This window comes from Varanus komodoensis, unplaced genomic scaffold, assembly GCF_004798865.1.
Source record: "Varanus komodoensis strain SLA01 unplaced genomic scaffold, ASM479886v1 scaffold36, whole genome shotgun sequence".
Lineage (NCBI taxonomy): Eukaryota > Metazoa > Chordata > Lepidosauria > Squamata > Varanidae > Varanus > Varanus komodoensis.
Genome location: NW_025335873.1, coordinates 4690476 through 4709439, shown reverse-complemented (window position 1 = coordinate 4709439; position 18964 = coordinate 4690476). Strand labels below are relative to the sequence as shown.

The 18964-nt window shown below is 48.7% G+C and overlaps 1 protein-coding gene across 1 annotated transcript in view; it reads right to left on the bottom strand.

The window, feature by feature from the left end:
• CACNA1B (calcium voltage-gated channel subunit alpha1 B) overlaps window positions 1-18964 on the bottom strand; it is a 249634-nt gene that overhangs the window by 65161 nt on the left and 165509 nt on the right. The window contains exons 19-25 of the mRNA XM_044439840.1: window positions 17737-17799; window positions 11645-12472; window positions 9036-9253; window positions 8447-8576; window positions 6722-6851; window positions 3948-4007; window positions 2207-2313 (exon numbers count right to left, since the gene is read on the bottom strand). Of these exons, the coding sequence (XP_044295775.1) occupies window positions 2207-2313; window positions 3948-4007; window positions 6722-6851; window positions 8447-8576; window positions 9036-9253; window positions 11645-12472; window positions 17737-17799 (1536 nt within the window). The remainder of the gene's footprint in view (window positions 1-2206; window positions 2314-3947; window positions 4008-6721; window positions 6852-8446; window positions 8577-9035; window positions 9254-11644; window positions 12473-17736; window positions 17800-18964) is intronic.

The following is an 18964-nucleotide window of genomic DNA, read 5'->3' as shown; positions in this document are numbered from 1 at the left end:
AAGAGGAATCACATGGACATCTTGTTAACTTATATGCAGCTTTGGTTGCCTTTAGCTCCCTGCTGAAAAAACAGCCTCCTGGGAGGCATTTCAGCCTATGGGCAAATCTGCAGAAAAGCTGCAGTCGATGGTCAGAGACATGGGAGTAGGGCTGGGAAAGGACTCGGCCACCTCGGGGCCCAGCAGGGTCGTTTTGTAGTGACACCAGAGGTTCTGCACCCCTGTAGTTGCAAAAGAGAATTGTCACCAGCAGGACCCACTTGGAGTGATTTGAGGTCCTATCTTCCTCCTGCCTTTACCCGACTGCTGTCTGATGCCCTCAGCTTCTCCCAAGAAACTCAAGGAAGGATGGTAGAGGGCAATCATGACCAAATCCAAGTCATCTCAGTGGCTGCACACGACTGTTGTTTTCACATACCATCAAGTCATCTAAGAGTCATGGTGACTCTCTCAAATGCCCTGTCCTGGCCAGCCCTGCTCAGCTCTTGCAAACTCAAGACTGTGGCTCCTTTATGGAACAGGGCCATCTCCTGTTTGGTCTTGGTGGTGCCGGTCATCTTCTTCATTGTCTTCGTCGTCTTCTTCATCCTTTGACTTTCCCTAGCATGATGATCTTCTCCAGGGAGTCTTGCCTTCCCACAGTGTGCTCAGCTTTGTCATTGTTGCTTCTAGGACAAGTTCTTGCTTGTTTGGATCTGGGGGCAAAGCATGATGAAGGCTAGACCTAACCTCCTTCTTGAGACAGCGTGGAGCAGCAAGGCAGAGCGTGTGTGAAGAATGCAACTTTGGGGATGTGGCTACAGAGAATTTAGCTTCACACGTCCTATCAAGGAGTAGAGAGTAATGTCTAGATCGAGTCATAGCCTCAACCAGAATCCTTGTGTCCCCAGATACACACCCGGCCTAGGACATCTGCCCCAAGTTACCCTTGCCAGACAAATAACAAAACATCTATTTAGTGTTTGCCTGCCCAAAAGAACAACTCTGTGGGAGTGGAACTTGCCATAAATATGAGAGAGAATGTCCATAAATAAAACCTCCAAGCAGCAAGCAACAGAAAACATAGATTGGATTAAAAAGACACCTCTTATTAGCTTTGCTTCAGTGGACCCAACATAAACCATTTCACTTCTTTCTAAGCAGGAGGAGAAAGAAGCAGGGTCAAAGTAAGGAACTGGGCACCAAGGTACTGGTGCCTTGCCTTGGTCTGCTTAATGGGGTGTCTCAGGCTCAGCAGCACCAACCTTCACGTCAGGAAGGTGGTAATGCAGCTTGTCCTCTCAGCTGGAACAGGTGGTTTGGGGAGCCAATGACTGCCTCGCCCCTCCACCAACCAGCCTTGTATAACTGCTGCCTGAAGTCTGGTTCTCGAGTCTAAACAAGGTGTTAGCAAAGGCACTCTCCAATTTGCTTTGCTCTGTCACTGACCCCAGTGGCTTATGTGCATCCAATGCACGGACCGAGGTGTGAAGAGAGATGGAGCATCACAGAGGGGGAAGGAAGGAAGCTTGAGCACAAGCCATCAGCTCCCGCCTTCTCTGCCCTGCCATGCCCCTTTCCCTGCTCTCCGAGGTCGATTTCCAACCTCGGAGCTGCGGCCTGTATGGCTGTTTCTGTGCCAGCTGGGAGGCGGGTGAACAGGGGCTCTGCATTTGTACTCTTGGCTCTGAGGTTGTAGGATCTTTGGTTTGACACCCCCAATACCCCTATGAACACCCCGAGAATGTCAGGAAACCCTAAGACTGCATTGTAAACCCATTGGCCAGATCCTTGTCTCAAATATTGTCCAGAGCTGAATCTTGCTAGCCACCTGGCCAGAAAGGCTTTTGAGCTGCCAGCTCATCTGGGTCAGCCCAGTCAGTCTGGTGGCCACCAATCCAAGACTGAAATCTGAATGTTTTACCCAGCTATGCATTTCAGCTGACTGGTGTCAGGGTGGATGTTGCAAAAGCTCAGCCTGTTTTGAGGCAAGGCGTCCTTAGCAGAGTTCAGCAACTTCCAGGTTACAGAAAACGGCCAGAAATTCTCTGCATCTCACAACACACGTGCACCAAAAACCAACCAGACGGGCACACTCCTGAGTGACTGAATGTACACCTGAACTAGCAACGCCAAAGCATCCTTCTGGGAATGCAACGGGGAGCATGAGCAGAGTTTCCACTTCCCCGGGACAGGAAATCAGAACCCGAAAAGCGAAGCTACTTACGAAAAAGCGAACGCCACAAGTGCCCCACTGACCACAATAAAGTCCAGGATGTTCCAGAGGTCGCGGAAATAGGAGCCCGGATGAAGCAGCAAGCCCAGGTCAATCATCTTGGGAGAACATGCAGAAGAACAAACTCTCTGTGAAACCTGCTGGAAGGAACAGCTGGAGGCTTTCAGGGGTCGAGAAGGGCTGGGGGCAGTGCTCCTTCTTGGCGTTCTGGTCTAAAACGGAACGGATCTTCCAAGAGAGACTTCGCTACAGCCATCAGCAACTCCTTCCTGCACGTATAGAACCTAGCAAGCCCGGGGTGGTTTTGCATTTTTTCTGAAAGGTCACCACCGCATCATTCTGCCTTGTCCTAACTCTTTGAGAGAGATGGGCAACCTGGACATTTTGGCCCCTCTCCCTTTCTCCCACTTTCCAGCTTTTTCCCACATTGGACTCTTTTCACCCCAGTTTGCATCTTTAAAAAGCCAGCCCTAATGTTTCTATGCATGAGAATGTGCATTGGTCCCCACGTGCACACCTTCTACACAATATTTGCCTAATATGCAAATTCTGAGCAAGCAATTTGACTAAATATTTTGCCCTTGTCTTAGTTGCACTAATATACAATCTTCTCTATGTGCCTTTTCGACTGAGGACTCACATCAGCCCTTTGCAAAAGTGCGACTGTCGAAGTAGATTGGCTAGGAGGCATGAACTCGTCCCATTCGCGTTTGCATATGATCTGCATCATTCCCTGACCCCATCCCTATTCAGCGTTGGGTGTCTGCAATCATGACTAACATCTCTAAACTGTGTATTATTGTTGTTATTACCATAAATTCATGTCCCACCTCCTTTCTTCTCGAGAGGAACTCAAGGCATAACTCGAGTTTTCCTCACAGCAAGAACCCTGTGAGGCAGGTTGGGCTGAGAGTCTGTGGCTGACCCAAAGTGTCCCAGGGAATTTCCTGACCAACTGGGCACTCAAGCCTGTATCTTAGAGAGCAGTTCACACAATGCTTTATAATCATTAAATGCACTTGCATAATTTGAGACACTGACAGGATTAGTCCTGCATCCTGCAGGCAGGACAAGCTTCACTGTTCCTTGATCAGGTTTAAATTTTCCCTTAAACATGTGCCTGAACTCTTAAACAACCGTAAAAACATGGATTTTTGAGGGACATGGCTCAAACCCCCCTTTCTGAACATCCACCATGTGCCAAAGATGCAAGCAATGTCTGTTAAATGGCATCATTCCTACATTTAAAGATAAATTGTGGCATCTTAAATTCCTCAGATTTACCTTGGAACAGGTGAAACCTACACATGTCTACTTCTCTGAGCCCAGGAGTATTTTCCCACAGATAACCAAAGCTCTCTGGATGGTTCATGACATTTTAAGTCACCCATCCAGATTTCAACCAGGCCCAACCCTGCTTAGCTTCCAAAATTAGGCAGGATCAGGCACTTCAGGCTACATGGAAGCTCCCTGAACTTTACCCATCTCTGAGTCTCTTTCATACAGCTATCTTGATGGGGAAGGATTCTTCTCCCTGACCGTTTTTAGCAATGAGGTGAGCACCCAAACATAATCCAACAACAGGAGGTAACATTAGAGCAAACAATATTGTCATTCTGACATCCTGGAGAACGGCTACCAGTCCGTGTTGACAATCCTAGGCTAGATGCTTCAAGCACCTGACTTCGCCTCTTTGCACACTCTTATCTTGACAATGAAGAGAGATTCTTACCTTTATCACCATCTCAAATGTAAAGACACCTGTAAATATATAATCCAGGTACTTGAGGGCCTAGAATCAGAATGAGAAGTTTCAAAGGAGGCAGTGCAAGTGTCATCTCCACAAAAGCAGTAACAAAAATATAGAGCAGAGACAAGATTGTTGTCTGCTACAAAGTCACACAGTCATTGTATGGGTCCAAATGGGCTTCTCCTAACTCTCCTTAATTAAGAGCAGAACCATGCTCTATTCAGAGAATTCTAGGACCTTTCAAGGATAAAACCAGGAGCTCACAGCTCTGTGCATGGTTGCCCCATGTGTTGGATGACCAGATTCACACTCTGGAGCTTCTGCCTATGCTTCCAAGGCTGAATTTAATTTTGGAGAAGTTCTTGGAGGCCTTGCAGCAGTGGTAGGATGGGGTGAAAGCAAAAAAGGCGGAGCCAAAAGTGAAAGGGGTGGAGTCAAAATACCAGCATGCCGGAAGGACAGGCCACTTACCTGGGCATGGGTGAACTCACACATATGGGTTGTGTACCTGCACAGAACAGTCCTTTGGGAGAGTCTAGAGCTGAGCAATGCTTAGGCAAGTGTCTCGCCCACCCCTCCTTGCATTTCCGGGTCTGCCTTTCCTTACTTCTGATCTGCTGCAGTGGAGGACATCTCCACTGGGTCATCAAAGCAGGGGAGGAGGGTGGATTCTGTCAGTTCACAGATAACCACTGCAGTTGCAGGCAGCAGACCTGTTCTCCGTCACAGTCTTTGTGACTCACTCATATTGCATAAGAGGAAAAACTTACTGGAGGGTGGAGCTGCGATGCCCAGACTGCAGAGAGAACCACCCTGCTGAAAACTGCATCAGTCTTTGATTTTGCAGCATGTGAAGCTTGAATAGAGAGCTAATGAGAAATGGCCATGACTGGCACCATTTCTCGGAGAATCGCTGGTGATGCCTACCTTCTAAGCTGTAAGATGGAGCGTGCCTGGTTTCCTTTCATGGTGAGAGCGGGAGGAACCGGTGGCTGGAGAGGAGAAGCAGAGTTGCCCCCCGTAGCCATACACACCACAGTGTTATTAGGATGCCATGGAGGGCCTTGCCCTCCCCTCTGTTTTGCAACCCAAGGGATTAAAGGGAAGTGGGGGAAGGCACAGGAGGAGGAGGAGGAAGGCCCTGGCCAAAGAGGCGAGACTGTGCTCCTCCGCAGAACATGCTGCATGTCGAGCTGAGGCTCCTAACATGAAGCCACGTGGCCTGTCTGATTGCGTCTGAACCGGCAAGGACCCCATTCATCCCTGACCTGCAGAGTGGGTCTGCTAGCAATGAATGGGTATAAAGTGGGCTGGGGATCAGTCCCAGATGGAGCCCTCGGCTCCTCAGGAGGGTGTGCGTTGACCTTTGGACCCGGTCATCCCTGAACTGGGAATGGACTCTTCCCACCACAGGGGCAGTTCTTGAAGAAGGCTTTGGAAGCCAAGTGCCCCTGTGAGGCAGAAAGAGGGGTGGGAGAAAACACTCAGAGAAAGAAAGGAGAAGAAATAAATAGAACTTGGCCAGTGCTCCAGGTGGGAGGTTGAGGAATGTCTGCAGAAAGAGACTGCAAGGCACAAGAATATTTCGAATGCCGCCAGTCACAGAAGAAAAGAAATGGAAAGGAAGGAGTTGCGCCCACACAAGCGAGGAGGGAAGCTGGTACGACTTTCACCTAAACTCAGGACCACTCTAGAACATTTAGGAGGGCTGTTTTGAGCAAGTGCATGACCCAAATGTGCAAGTCACAAAGACCACGAAGCAGAAAGTAAGGCTGTTACGGTGAGTGGCAGAGTCAGCTTTCTATATCTGATGGCTGGGAAGATTTACCAAACTAGGCCCCCACCAAACAAGCAGCGGCTGAGAAAAAGGGGGTGATGTCAGAGGGAGAGAAAAACAACATTTGGGGAACCCCGAAGTACTAGATCAACTTCTCCGGAGGGTCAAACTTGGTTATGGGTTCTTATTTCCCACTGCTCCTTTCATCCCATCTCTGCATCAGTTCACGAACTTGTTTTGGTCTACATGAATGCTTGCATAGATTTTTGTACACATGTTTGCATGTTCATTTCTGCATTTTCCCCAACAGTGTGCACTTCCTTGGACATTGTGTTTTGATATGCATCATTTCAGAACATCAAAAACATTTGGGGAAGTGCAGCCTTCTGTGTTTTGTTGCACCCCTGTTTGTGTTTAAGTCTGAGAAGTGAACCGAGATGCAAAACGAAGGAATCGTTCACCCATCCCCAAGTTTGGACCCTCATCTCTGATCTTTGCTTGAAGGTCTCTAGTGGAACCTGCCCAAGGTTCAGCTCAGGCAAATATATTTTCTAGGTTCAAAGAATGGTCCACACACTCTTCAGGCCATGAGGAGGCAGCGTGGAGGAACATCTGCATTAATCTGCATCGGAGGAGGATTCCAATGCAAGGATCACACTAGCCAGGTTGCCTCAGCAACAGGGATGAGTTCTCTTTTCATCCCACACCCAAACAACCACATATTGCAGGCATAATGTCCATGAACAGCCTCATGCATGCACAAAAAAATGTAGGGGAGATTTTCAATAGGGATTTCTCACAAGGGTTTCCCGTTCCCTGGAACGAAGTTCAGAAGCAACATTTGGACTCGTAGAAACATAGAAACAGAGCGAGTCACAAGGGGCCTGCCAGGCCATCTAGTCTGACCCCTGGCTCCAGCCGGCTCTGCTCATGACATGCCCACCATGTGCATGAGCATGGGCAGAGTGCGATTCCTCACCTCGTTCCTTGGCGATTCGGCTTGGACGGGATCTTCGGCCGCGAGGGCAATGCTGCTGAGCGCGATGACAATGAGGATGACCATCTCAAAGTAACGCAGGTTCACAATGTAGTGGCACAAGCGCCGGATTCTACAAGAGTCGAGCAAAAACCAGCGACACACACATGCAAAGACAGAAGGAGCAGCTCCTCTTGCTATGCACTACTGCATAAGAGACACGACACGGAAATCTCGACATGGAGGGATCTCGTTGGCTAGCCATGCCAGAAAGAAAAGTACAGGGAGGGAAGGGGGTCAGTGCTTCGTGTCCACGGGGAGCTGCCGGGACCCCATCACCCCAAAACGGGCCACCACTGATATTTGCTCCAACCCTCTTTTCTGCCCCGGCAGCCCACCGAAATCCACACATAGCAGCTGACTGCCATTGTACTTCCCCATAATGGCCCTGACGGTGTCTCTTCGGGGCATTATGGGTAAATGGCCTGCCAGCCAGACCCACCCTCATTGCGTTGCCCAAGGGTGGCTTGTCATTACGAAGGATAGGAGGGGATACCAAGGGGCACCCAAGCCTGGACACCCCAATTTCTGGAGCTGGCCCTAGAACAACGAATCTGGCAAAGAAAGAAAGAGAGGAATTTTGTGTGCATATTTGTTTCCTCCGTTAGTAGAGGAAATATATAGTATTTAGTGGAAATTAGTAGAATGCATTTTTTGCATGCAGAAGGTCCAGATTCATTCCCGGATAACTGCAGCAACATGTATCTAATTGCAAATGGAAGAGACTCCTTGCCAGTTGGAATAAAGCTGGACTGGACCAATGAATAGTCCGGCCTGATCTAAGGTGGCTTCCCATGACCTTGAATATCTGAGGTGCAGTTTTGCAGAAAAAAACTATTCAGTATGATCAAGGAGCTGGAACACTTTCCCTAAAGGGGAATGCTACACTGTTTGAGTCTGTATAGAAACATAGAAACAGAGCTAGTCAGAAGGGGCTTCCCAGGCCATCTAGTCTGACCCCCGACTTACAGCCTGGGGAGGGGGCCAGTAACATGGGGGAGATGTCGCTGCTAGTATGTGCTGTCTAGTTGTCGCCGATTTATGGTGACCCCAGGAACGAACATCCTCCAAAATATCCTCTCTGTGACATCCCTGCTTAGCTGTTCTAAATCCAAGGCCATGGCTTCCTTGATGGAGTCCACCCATCTCAGATTCGGTGGCGGGGGGGAGCTGTATAAAAATATGCATGGTGCTGAGAAAGGGCAGGGGATGGCAGACTGGGACCCAGCAGGATTGTCCCACGAGGTGGAGAGGAGGAGAGGGAAATAAAAGGAGGAATACAAGGAAAACCATCTTCAGGCAGCCCACAATTGAACTATGGAATTCTCTACCACGAGAGAGAGGAAGGGCTGCATGTTTGGATGGCTTTAAACGGGGGTGGCACAAACTCATGGGGCACAAGACTAGACTGGCTGCTAGTCCTGGTGGCTGTGCGTTGCCTCCAGGGTCAGAGGCAGCATGCTTGTGTGAACCATGCGCATGCTTGGGAACACGAGCGGAAGGGCGCACTTGCCTTCATGTTATTTTTCTGGGTTGTCTGCAGACCTCTGGACTGCATCTTTTGAGGCTCTGATCTGGTGTGGTTGTTACGTTCTCGTGGTAGATAGAATTTCAACAAACAAAACCCAGCCATGGATCACTGGGTAGAGAGCAGGTGGGACAACTTACGGGTTGGTAGGACTTAAAATGAACATGGAGCTGTAAGGCAGAATTGGCTTGGGTCCGTGGTTTGCCAGGTCGTCATCGGCATCCATCTCTTTCTTCTCTTCTGCTTTCGTTTCGAATTCCGTGTTGTTCACTAGCACGTTGACAAGAGCAAAGAGACCCAGGTTGAGTAATGCTTTTAACAGCCAGTTAACCAGCCAATTTCCACCAAGGGATGGGTCAATTTACCCATGTTCTTCCTGTGTTATTGATATTACTCCTTGAGCTATGCAAGACACCAGACAGAACTATAAGAAATTGACAGAGCAAGGTTCTGGATTTCTTCTTTAACTGAGTCACAACTGCACAAATATAAACTTGTGCCAGCACATCATGACTCTTCAGAAGTGGAGCTAAGGCAGTAAATGACAGGAGACCCCTTTGCTTGAGGCCGTAGAGTAGGAACATGTGGGCCTCCGAGTGCTGGTAGACTAGAACTCCTGCATTCCTACCACAGGCCCCCACCCCAAAGCTGCTGCCAGTCAGAGCAGGCACTCCTGGGCCAGATGGACACGTGGCCCACAAGGTAACTTTCCACATTGGGAACACTCACTTGGGATGACAGCAGCTTCTCCGAGAGGGGCTGTGACTGTGACTGGGATGTTCACAACAGCAGCTTTATCCAGAGATGGCTGGCCCATGCGGGTGACATTCTTCTGGTTGTCAGCATCTTCCGGCTGCTCAGGCACCCTTGGCAGGCAGGTGCTGGGCAGGGTGTGCAGCGGGGCGACGGTCACACTGCCACCAGCCTCTGAATCACATGGCGCTTCCCTGAGGTGCAAGAACAAAGACCATCATGGGATGGGGAACTTGAGGGGCTGCTGTCCTTCCAAAGCCTGCACTGTCAAGCCATCTCCACCTCACAGCCACCCTACAAATGAAAGTCCTCGCACATGTCCTACCCATGACAGCCCCGCTCACCTCTCGCAAATTCAAGGCTCCCTTGATGGAGTCACCTCATATTTGATCTTCTCTTCCTTCCTCTGCAGGATGGTCTTCTCCCAGGCAGGCAGTCTTGCCTTCTTAGGAGGTGCCCAAAGTAGGGCAGCCTCATTTTTGTAATGTTCGCTTCTAGGGAAAGCTCCGGCTTGATTTGATCTAGGACCAGCTACTCAGTTTGAATAAACCAGGCAAAACGTAGATCCAGATCTACCACTAAATACCTGGATAACCCAAATTAGCTTGGCAGTGACTTCTGACTCTTTATGGTTTGTGCGTGCAGGTAGAACATACCTTCAGACTTTCACTGCTTGTATTCATGAGGAATGGGGAGCAGCCTGATTTTTTTTTTTTTTTTACTGTACCTGTTGTTTAACATTTCTATTGTACTGATGTTTTTAATGAGTTTTAGAAAAGCCTCCCTTTCCCATAAGCTGATTAAGAGATTCAGAACGGATAAGAGGGAGTATTTCTTCACACAATGCATAGTTCATGACAAGGAGCTGTGATAGACACCAATTTGGGTGGCTCTAAAAGGCAACTTTCCCAAAGGCAAAATCCACGCTAGGCACAATTAGGACCAGAACAGAAAACAGAACTGTCAAAATCTAACCTCCCTCATGCAAATCTTTGGTGTGAACACACTTGGAATATTATGTTCAGCTCTGGTCGCCTTATCTGGAAAGGGACATTATTGGGTTGGGAAAAGTAAAGAGCAAGGCAACAAAAATGATCAGAGGAATGGAGCAATTCTTCTGTGAGGAGCAGCTAGGAAAGTTGGGAGTGTTTGGCTTAGAAAAATGGGGAGCAAGGGGAGGCATGATGGAGGCACTTAAAATCATGCACAGTGTGGAGAAAGTAGAGAGGGAGACATTTTTCCTCCCTCTCATAACACTGGAAGCCAGGTCCATCCCATGCAGCTGATGAGTGGGGGGTTTAGGACAGATCAAGGATCTGCACGCAATGTATAATTAAGCCATAAAATGCACTGCCATGGGAAGTGGAGTTGCCACCAATCTGGGTGGCTTTCAAAGAGGTTTGGACAGATTCATGGAGGAGGAGGCGGCTCTCCGTGGCTACTAGCCCTGCTGGCCATGGGCTGCCTCCTTGACCGGAGGTGGCCTGCCTGCATGCGCCAGCTGCTGAGGAGCTGGGCAGGAGGAGGCCTTGCACCCGTCCTTCTGGAGGGATCCCGGTTTGCCACCGTGTGCACGGAGAGCCGGACTGGATGGAGCTTGGGTCTGATCCTGTGGGGCTCTTCCTGTGTTCTATTCCAACGTTATCGTGGAGCAAAAGTTTGCAAGCTAGGAAAGGAGGGCATCTCCTGATGGATCAGGCCAGTAGAGAAGCAGGAGGTCTCCTGGGAATTCTTACTCAGGGCTTTGTAAACCGGTGTCCAAAACCGGTCAGTGCAGTTCCTTCAGCAAAACTGCACTACGTTGGCAATAATTTGCTCCTTAGTCATAGCACTGACTGCAAACATCTAAACTTCTCTGTGTTTTAAGATAAACTGTATGGGCCTTACTCACTGGTCAAAAACACTGGCAGGCACTAGAGATAGGTCTACTCTGTGGTGGCCCCCACTCTATGGAACCTCCTTCCAAACTATTGGTTTGCTGCATGACTGCTTTTAGGAGAGCTTTAAAAACACACCCCTTTTGTCAAAAACGGGCAATCCTATTTGCTGCTGTTTCATATGTTAACACCATTGTCAGACTGTACTTTATTGTACTTAATTCAAATTGGCTTCAAATAATTTACATGTAAGAATCTGTTGATACTTAATTTGATCCTAAGCTATCTTAGAATGACAACACCTTTGAAAGGCAGCTGAGAGATCTCTCTATTGAGCAAAAACAAGAGCAGAAATAAATACGCCAGTGTGCATGTAGGGGGAGGACACCTCAGGAATATTATATCCCCCCCCCCAATATTTCATTTGCCCTTCCCTTCCCTTGGAGCAGAGAGACATTTAGAAAAGGTAGGCAGATACCGTGACAGGCAGCAAGGGGCATTGTGCTACCTCTTCCTGCTTTCCACACTTAGTACCTCCGCCGGTTCCATGCCGTCTCCTTGCCCTACTTCTCTAAGGGGATCCACGCCCAACTCCAGAGCCGCCTGGCTCCCAAGAGTGGGCTTGGCTGCTCAGCCTGCCTCCGCTGCACCGGCCCCGCTCAACCCAGCACCATCTCCCGGGCAGGGTTCCCCACCCAGCGGGCTCACCTTGGCTGGTGGTTCCTCAGCTCCTTCTCGCCAAGGTCGCCCTCCTTCTCCCCGTTCTCTTTATCCAGTGACTCGTATGTGGAGAGGGCCTTGTGCCGTATCTTGTGCCGTCTGTGCGGTTCTTCTCCCCCTTCTCCCTTGGAGCCTGGCTCGCCCTCCCGGTTCCCAGGCCTGGACCCTCCTCGGTGCCGAGAACGGCGCTCCGTCTTGGCCCCGTTCACATTCCCGTTGCCTTCTTTGGCCTGCCGCTCAGCCGAGTGGCGGTGACTGCGGTGCCGCCGATGTTCCCTCTCGGCTCCCTCCTCCACCGATCCGTGGCGGTGGTGGCGTCTACCGCCCTCCTGGCTTCGGTTGCGCTCGCTCTTCCCCTCCTTTCCGCCACCATCGCCCTCCTTGCTGCGGCTCCTGTGGGGCCGAGGACGCTCTTCCTTGTGGTTTGGGCCAGACTCTCCGTTCTCCTCCTTGGGCACATGGCTCTTCTCCTGCTCCCCTGCCTTGTCCTTCTCTCGATGCCGGTGGTGCTTGCGCGCACCCTCGGCACTCTCCTCCGGAAGAGCCTTCGCTTGCTCTGGGGCTTCTTGCACGTCGACGGGGCTCAATTTATTGACGTTGTTGTTGCGACCATCGCTCCTCGGTTCGACAACCAGGGGCCGATCCAGGTGGGTCTTCATGTCTGGACGGATGTGGAAGTTGTTAGCGTAGCGCATCCTCTCCTCCGGGTCCAGTTCATTGTACAGGGCTTCGCAGCTGGTCCGGAAGTTGTGCATCCGTATCTGGCTGGTCCTTTGCTCCCAGACGGATTTAGACTTGGAGGCGTTCTGCTGTTTGCTGCAGAAGAAAGGAAGGGGGTGGGAGAGAGGAGGGGTCATGGGAAGGGGTGGGGGAGAAGACAGGAGGAAAAGGAGCATCAGCAGAGAGAGGTAATTACTGTCATAACTGGATCAAACAGTGATGTGAGCACGGTTTCAGCAAAATGATCATGGGCAAGATGGTGGAATGGTTGCTTGGATACACTAAAGCAGGAAAAGCCAGCAGGAAAACCACAGCATTTCTTGGTCCCTTCCCAGGGACTTCTGGAATCAGTTTATGTGAGGAACCAAAACTATCGCCAGAACATGGTCCCTACTTCACCATGAAAGGTGACAGCTGCAAAAGGCCTTACCTTGCCCCACTACCACCTGCTGACAACCTTGCCCTATTGTAGCATCCCAACAACTGTATCCCAGCACTGCAATCCAACTCCTTGTTCTCTTTTGTGTCACTGATCATGGGAACGATAAGGTGGAACAAGCCACCTTGATGTGAATAAATCCAATCTGAACCAAGATAGAGAACGTCATCCCCTACAATCCAGCACCAAACTTCTTGACCTGAATCTCCGCCTCATGTCCCCTTGCTCCTAAAGGATCAAGGCCCTGAGTAAAGAGCTTCTAGTATGTAGACTTATATACCTGGAAGGTGTGGATACAGACTTTTAGTTGCTGCCTGGCTAGTGCTTGTGGACATCTATGTTCTAACCAGGGTGTTGTTGCGCCTTAATGCCATCAGATTCTTTGGGATGGGGGGCTTTTGAAGTCTAGGAAAGGGTTAGTCATTTTCAAAGGCATGCTTTTGGCCTGCTACTTTTATTTCAGGGTAACTGCCACATGAAGGACAAAGGTGGCTTCCGGGTGTTGAGTACTAGTACATACCACCACGAAGTAAGTTTTTGTGTTGCATGCCATGTTCCCAAGCCATGAAAAAAGCACTGACATTTATTTTAAACAAACATTTGCAGGCTGTGAAAGCAGGCTTCTTATAGACGAGGCTCCCTGGTTTCATCAGCTTAGATCAAATTCCCCAAGTGGGTAAGAGAAAAACAAAGCCAAGAATGCTCCAGCCCAAGCCCGTGATCAAGAACCAGAGTTACAGAAGGTCCATGAAAGCAGCAGAAAAGGAAAGCACAAAGACCAACAACGAATGAAGGTGTGCGTTAACTCTTCCGGCCTGAGCAAGCAGACCCCTTTCAACAATTTGGTTTTTTTAAAAGGTTACCTCTACGCAAAAGTTTAACTGATGCTTAATTCTTCGGTTTGTTCTACAACTTTGGTCTGCAAAGCATAGTTCTGCTTGTACGATGGGAATTCTTTTCCTCCACAGAGTCACTTTGGGGGATGCACTGGGGGGGGGGTGTCATGATTTGATCCACCCCATGGGTCTGTTCTTTGTCAATTTTAGGGTTATTGTAATCAGATCTCCAGGTCAGAGGATCAAACATTCCAAAGCAAGACCTTTACACCTTGGCTGCCAAACGAGATTATGCAGACCCACCTCTACAAGGAGGGAATTTCACAAAGAGGCAATCACAAATGACACAGCTTTCTTGCCAGTGACCCCCTGCTCCAGGTCTTACTTTTCAGGCAGGGTTACACAAGAGAAACCAGGCCTTTAGTCCCTTAAAATATAAGCTTTTGGGAACAAGACCTATGATGAATGACCTCCTGCCATTCTAAATGTGCTAACTTTCGAGATGCCATGAGATTGCCTTGTGGGGTGGGGAAAGGCTGTTTTTGCAGTAACAGGCTAATGAGCTCAGTCCTCTGGGAATATAATGTGTGTGGTGAGTCCTGGCTTTCTGTACATCTGATTACTGTCTTAAGCTGCAGTCTGATGCATGGTCAGTCGTGCTTGCTAAAATGGAGGGAGGGAGGAAAACTCCTCCAAGCAACCCGGAAATGCTGGAGGATGTAGGCTGCCTATTCTCCTGATCATGCATCAAACTGTGCTTTCAATGGTTTTTTCCACATATATTAAAGAGAACAGATTAGCCTTTCAAAAGGCAATTAACTCAAAGGGTCAAAGAGATCTCCTGTATGTTTTGATTTGGGACAACTATAAAAAGAACCCATAGCTTCTAAAAAGAATACTTGGGGCTTTAATGCAACAGCATCTTTCTGATATTGACAAGCTCCCTGTCCTTTCTTTGCATTCTCTGTGAGAACAGGAATTTTGGAATTTGCATGATTTGTAAACACCCCAAATCACATCAGCGGTATTGCGGGAGTACCTGCAACAGCTTGTGAGATTAGAATTTGATTCTGTGGGAAATTTCAATCATTTAAGGTAGGTATAATAAACAATCATTTTATTATCATCATCAAAACATCTACCAATTGGGGATAAATTGATTTATCAATTTGGGTTCCTCTCCCTTTCTCACTTTCCCAGCCTGGAACTTAGTTTGTCCTGAATTTGGATTCCCCATCCAACAATCTTAAATTAAGTTCATCCTGAAGGTTGGTTGGTTGTTTAAAAAAATATGCATGAAAGTTCATGCATATTTTTTGGTAATTATTCTCATCCATGCAATTTTTGCTAATATACTTACGTTTATGTAAGTGATTTCTTTTATATGAAGCACATTTTTGTATGAATCCAGGTAACTCCATTGCAAAGCTCAGAAAAGGATGAATTTTGAAGGATACATACATATCCTGAGTTCATACACTGTTTTGAAAGGGCAGAATTAGGAAAGTGCTCATGAAACTGTGAACCACATGAATTTCCCCCTTCTTTTTGGCTCACAGCATGACCGAATTGTGTATTTCGTATTCACAAAATTCATATTCAAGTATCTATTGGAAATATGAATGTTGTTCTTTTTTAAAATCACAAATCAATGCAAAAACAGGACAGAATAGATTTATGAGGGAGCCATCCAGTGAAACTGACAAGGCTAGAAAGACATTGACGCGTCCATTCCTATCTACAAATTTTAGCAGGCCCAATGTCTATGATCATATCTAGGCTGTTCCTTTTTAAAACAGTGCATATATTTACATTACTCATGTATGGTGTGAGATGGTTGGGAGAGTGATAGTAGAAAGGAAAATGAAGAGAGAGTTCTGAAAGCTCCAGCCAACAATATATGCTCTAGTTCTGAATTTTTAGAAACACTCTCTCTGAAACCTGAACTGCGATGGGATGGACAGAAGGAAAGGAACTGAAAACACGTGGCAAAGTGCCCAGGAGTATTGGTACATCCAGGGCTTGAGAGCATTGATAAAAAAAATAAGGAAGAAAGAAAAGTGCTTAATCCATTGCTTCCACTTCAGGAACAAGGTGAGTTGATTTGAAATGCCAAAACTTCAGGCAAAACTTGAATGTGGAGAACTTTGGAAGTATTTCTAGGGGAAACTTGCTCCTGGTCAAATGAGGGAGAAGCAGTGAATCCTTCTTGCATCAGTTGTTCTACAGAAAAAAATGTGTTTTCACTGTGCTGAAAATAATGCCAGACTGTACAGCGGAGCTGCCTGAGTGTGAGCTACACAACTACTACTGTTGGCAGAAGAGGCCGTTCCACGCTCTTCTTGGCATCTACTGGTATAATGATGTAGGGTCTAAAAAAAGGGAGGAAAAAGCAAATCCTGCCTCAGAGTGTTCAGGTGGTGCCCCAAAGCTCTTGCATTTTGTTCTGACAATAAATGATGCAACAGTTCCATAACTAAATACATAGTACCTGCTTCAGATCCTCAGGAGAAGGACAGAGTCTAAGACTCCTTGTAGGAGTTGCTGGGATCCATGATCTGCTGCACCATGTGGTGAACCACTGAACTGGTGGCATCAGCTTTGGACCAGAGGGCCTTCAGGATCTGGCCCTTGGGCAAGAGGGTTTCAAGGGAGCTTCCTGCTCCATCTGAGACTTGCTGCAACTACAAGCTCTCTATGCCATTTTCTTGTGTCCTTGCTTATTCTTGGCTCCAGACCTGTCCTCCTGCTCCTGGCTCAGGTTGCTCCCACAGCTGAGACTGCCCGGAACCACCAGTCCCTGAAGACAGCCATCTGAGTGGGATGGTGTAACGTGGCATCCTCGATGGACTCGATTGCCTTCATGGACCCTTCCAACTCTGCCATTCTAGGCTTCTCAGTCTTTCCAGCTGTGGAATCCCCCCACCATTCCTTGTTTCAGACGTCTCCAGTGGCTTGCTTCTGCCAAATTCAGAACTGTGAGCACCAGAGGACTGGCTGGCATTTTGCTGCTAACCAAAAACACCCAAGTGGCCATTCATCCTGCTAACTCACCTGAGCCCCCACTCACCACAAGTTGCTGCTGTCCAAGCTGCAGTGAATACAGAGCTTGCAAGAGCACGGTTGTGTTGTTGCACAGCGCCTGGCCCTTTCAGTGGAGACCACATGCCACACACGACAAGGTTATCTGCCTGCAGCTGCCAGGGATAGAACCAGGTTGGACCCCCAATGCCCTGGATGACAAAATACCAGGGTCTACAGGATAAGCACCATTTTTCTGGACAATAAAGCTCCTGGAAAGATTCCCTGGACCCATCCCATTTCTCAGCCCACGTGGTTGTGAGGACTTCCAGATCAGGTTTTCCTAGAAATGACAGCTCAGAGTTTGCCCGGATGCCTTGACCTCCAGGCTCTGCCCCTCCATCCCTGTTCCTGGTGCCAGGGTTGAGCTGAGGCATCAACACCACTGGACACCACCAAGGCCATTCTCCCCAGCAGGTCTATCTCTGAAGCTCCCAGCCCTGCTCCAAGCTGCTGCAGCTGCCCAGTGGGTGAGCACCCGGATGAGCAAAGTCAAGAAGCTCTGCACACATCATCCTCCGATACAGCACAGCCTGAACCCAGGAGGAGTGGAGGCAAGCGTTCCATGGCAGGAGGAGCACCGGCAGCGGTTTCCCCAGTCCTACAACCAGCCCTGCCTTCTGGATGGCTGTGTCCTTCTCATCCATCCGTCAGGAGTGGGACAAGAAACTAAGCACATCACTTGGAATCAAGACAGGCCACAGAATGAGACACACTGATTAAAGGGGGGGGGGATTTCAGGAGACCACAAAGGGGGCATGCAAATGCATGGAGTGGGAGGGGAAGGGGAAGGGAGGGGAAGCTGCACGATGGAATTGCTCTGAAGCAACTCACAAGCACTTACAGAGCAACGCGAGTCACTTTCTGTTTCCACAATGGAGTGAACCATCTAAGCAAAGGGGGGTGGAGGATGGGAATGGGGCGACGGGGTGCGGGGGGAGAGGGATCTGTTTGTATAGGTATATATCATCCATCCATTCATTGTACACAGAGGGGCAACTCACGGTGAATTTACGCTGGAGACCGACGAGCTGCGTGATACAGTACCTCGAGTTTGCTTTACAAAACTGCACATGCAAGAAACAGAAGAACAAAAAAGTGAGAGGGAAAAGGGGTGGGATTAAACCTCCAGAGAACTCGGGAATGCTGCGGAGAATTTCAGAGGGGAGACACAGACAGGGTACCAGGTCCCGCTCAGTGCGGGCTGGGGATAAACTGCAGAAGGTGGGAGGTCTTGAGCCACTGGTTGAAAGGACAATATAGTTAAGTAAAACTCAACACGGACACTGTACAGCAGTGGATCAAAAAGCTGGCCAAGAGATCTCAGAATGCCATCTTTCAATAAGCAACATTTGTAGGTTGTGAGGCCCAAGTCATACTTCCTCCTCCGACATCTCAGCAAACATTTTCTTCATCTCCAGCCAAGGTGCATAGAAACCGATACACAAAGCACAGAAGTACGTCTCCTGCTACCTGGCAGGAAAGACTAAACGGGCTGGATCCAGGCTTAGACCTAACTTAGAGCAGACCCATCAAGATCAAGGGGACTTATTTGAGTCAGGTCCCCTGGATTTCAATCCCTCTGCTTGAAGTACGGCTAAGTCTGAATCTAACCTAATACAAATAAACGAATACCCAACCATTTATCATGGACACAACACCAAAAGTTGTCTGCCCCATAAAAAGGCCAGTTCTATTCAGGCCCTTTCCCTAAAAACAGGGCTGAATAATCAATCTTCATAGATGAAGCTGCAGTACATACTTTAGCAGCAGTAGGCTCTTGTCTGAGCTCAAACGCTGGAGCTGGAACACCACAGATGGAGAAACAGGAGCCCAGCCTGGATTTCAAGCATTTGCTCGTCCATCCGCCTTTCTTGGGGGTAGGAAGAAGGTGGAGCAGAATGAAGCTGAAGGAGGCAAGGTGGGGGTCTTGCACAGGAGGGGCCTGATGCCTATGCAGTCACAGTTGTACAAGTTCCTGCCCCCCCCCTTTTCTTCAGTCCTAAGCATGTGACTGTTACGCATCAGACGATGCTAGTAAAAACCAGCGTTGCGCTCCCAGAGATGGCTATCTGCCTACCCCTGACCTATTTTAGGAAAGATAAAAATACGACTGCTCTCTGCCAATCCTTTTCCTGAGGATTCCCAAGACAGAGCATCCTCCTGATTCTCCGAACAGGGTACAGTAGCTTTACTGAGCAAGTTCAGCAGAAGCTGGACACGTGCCTGCAG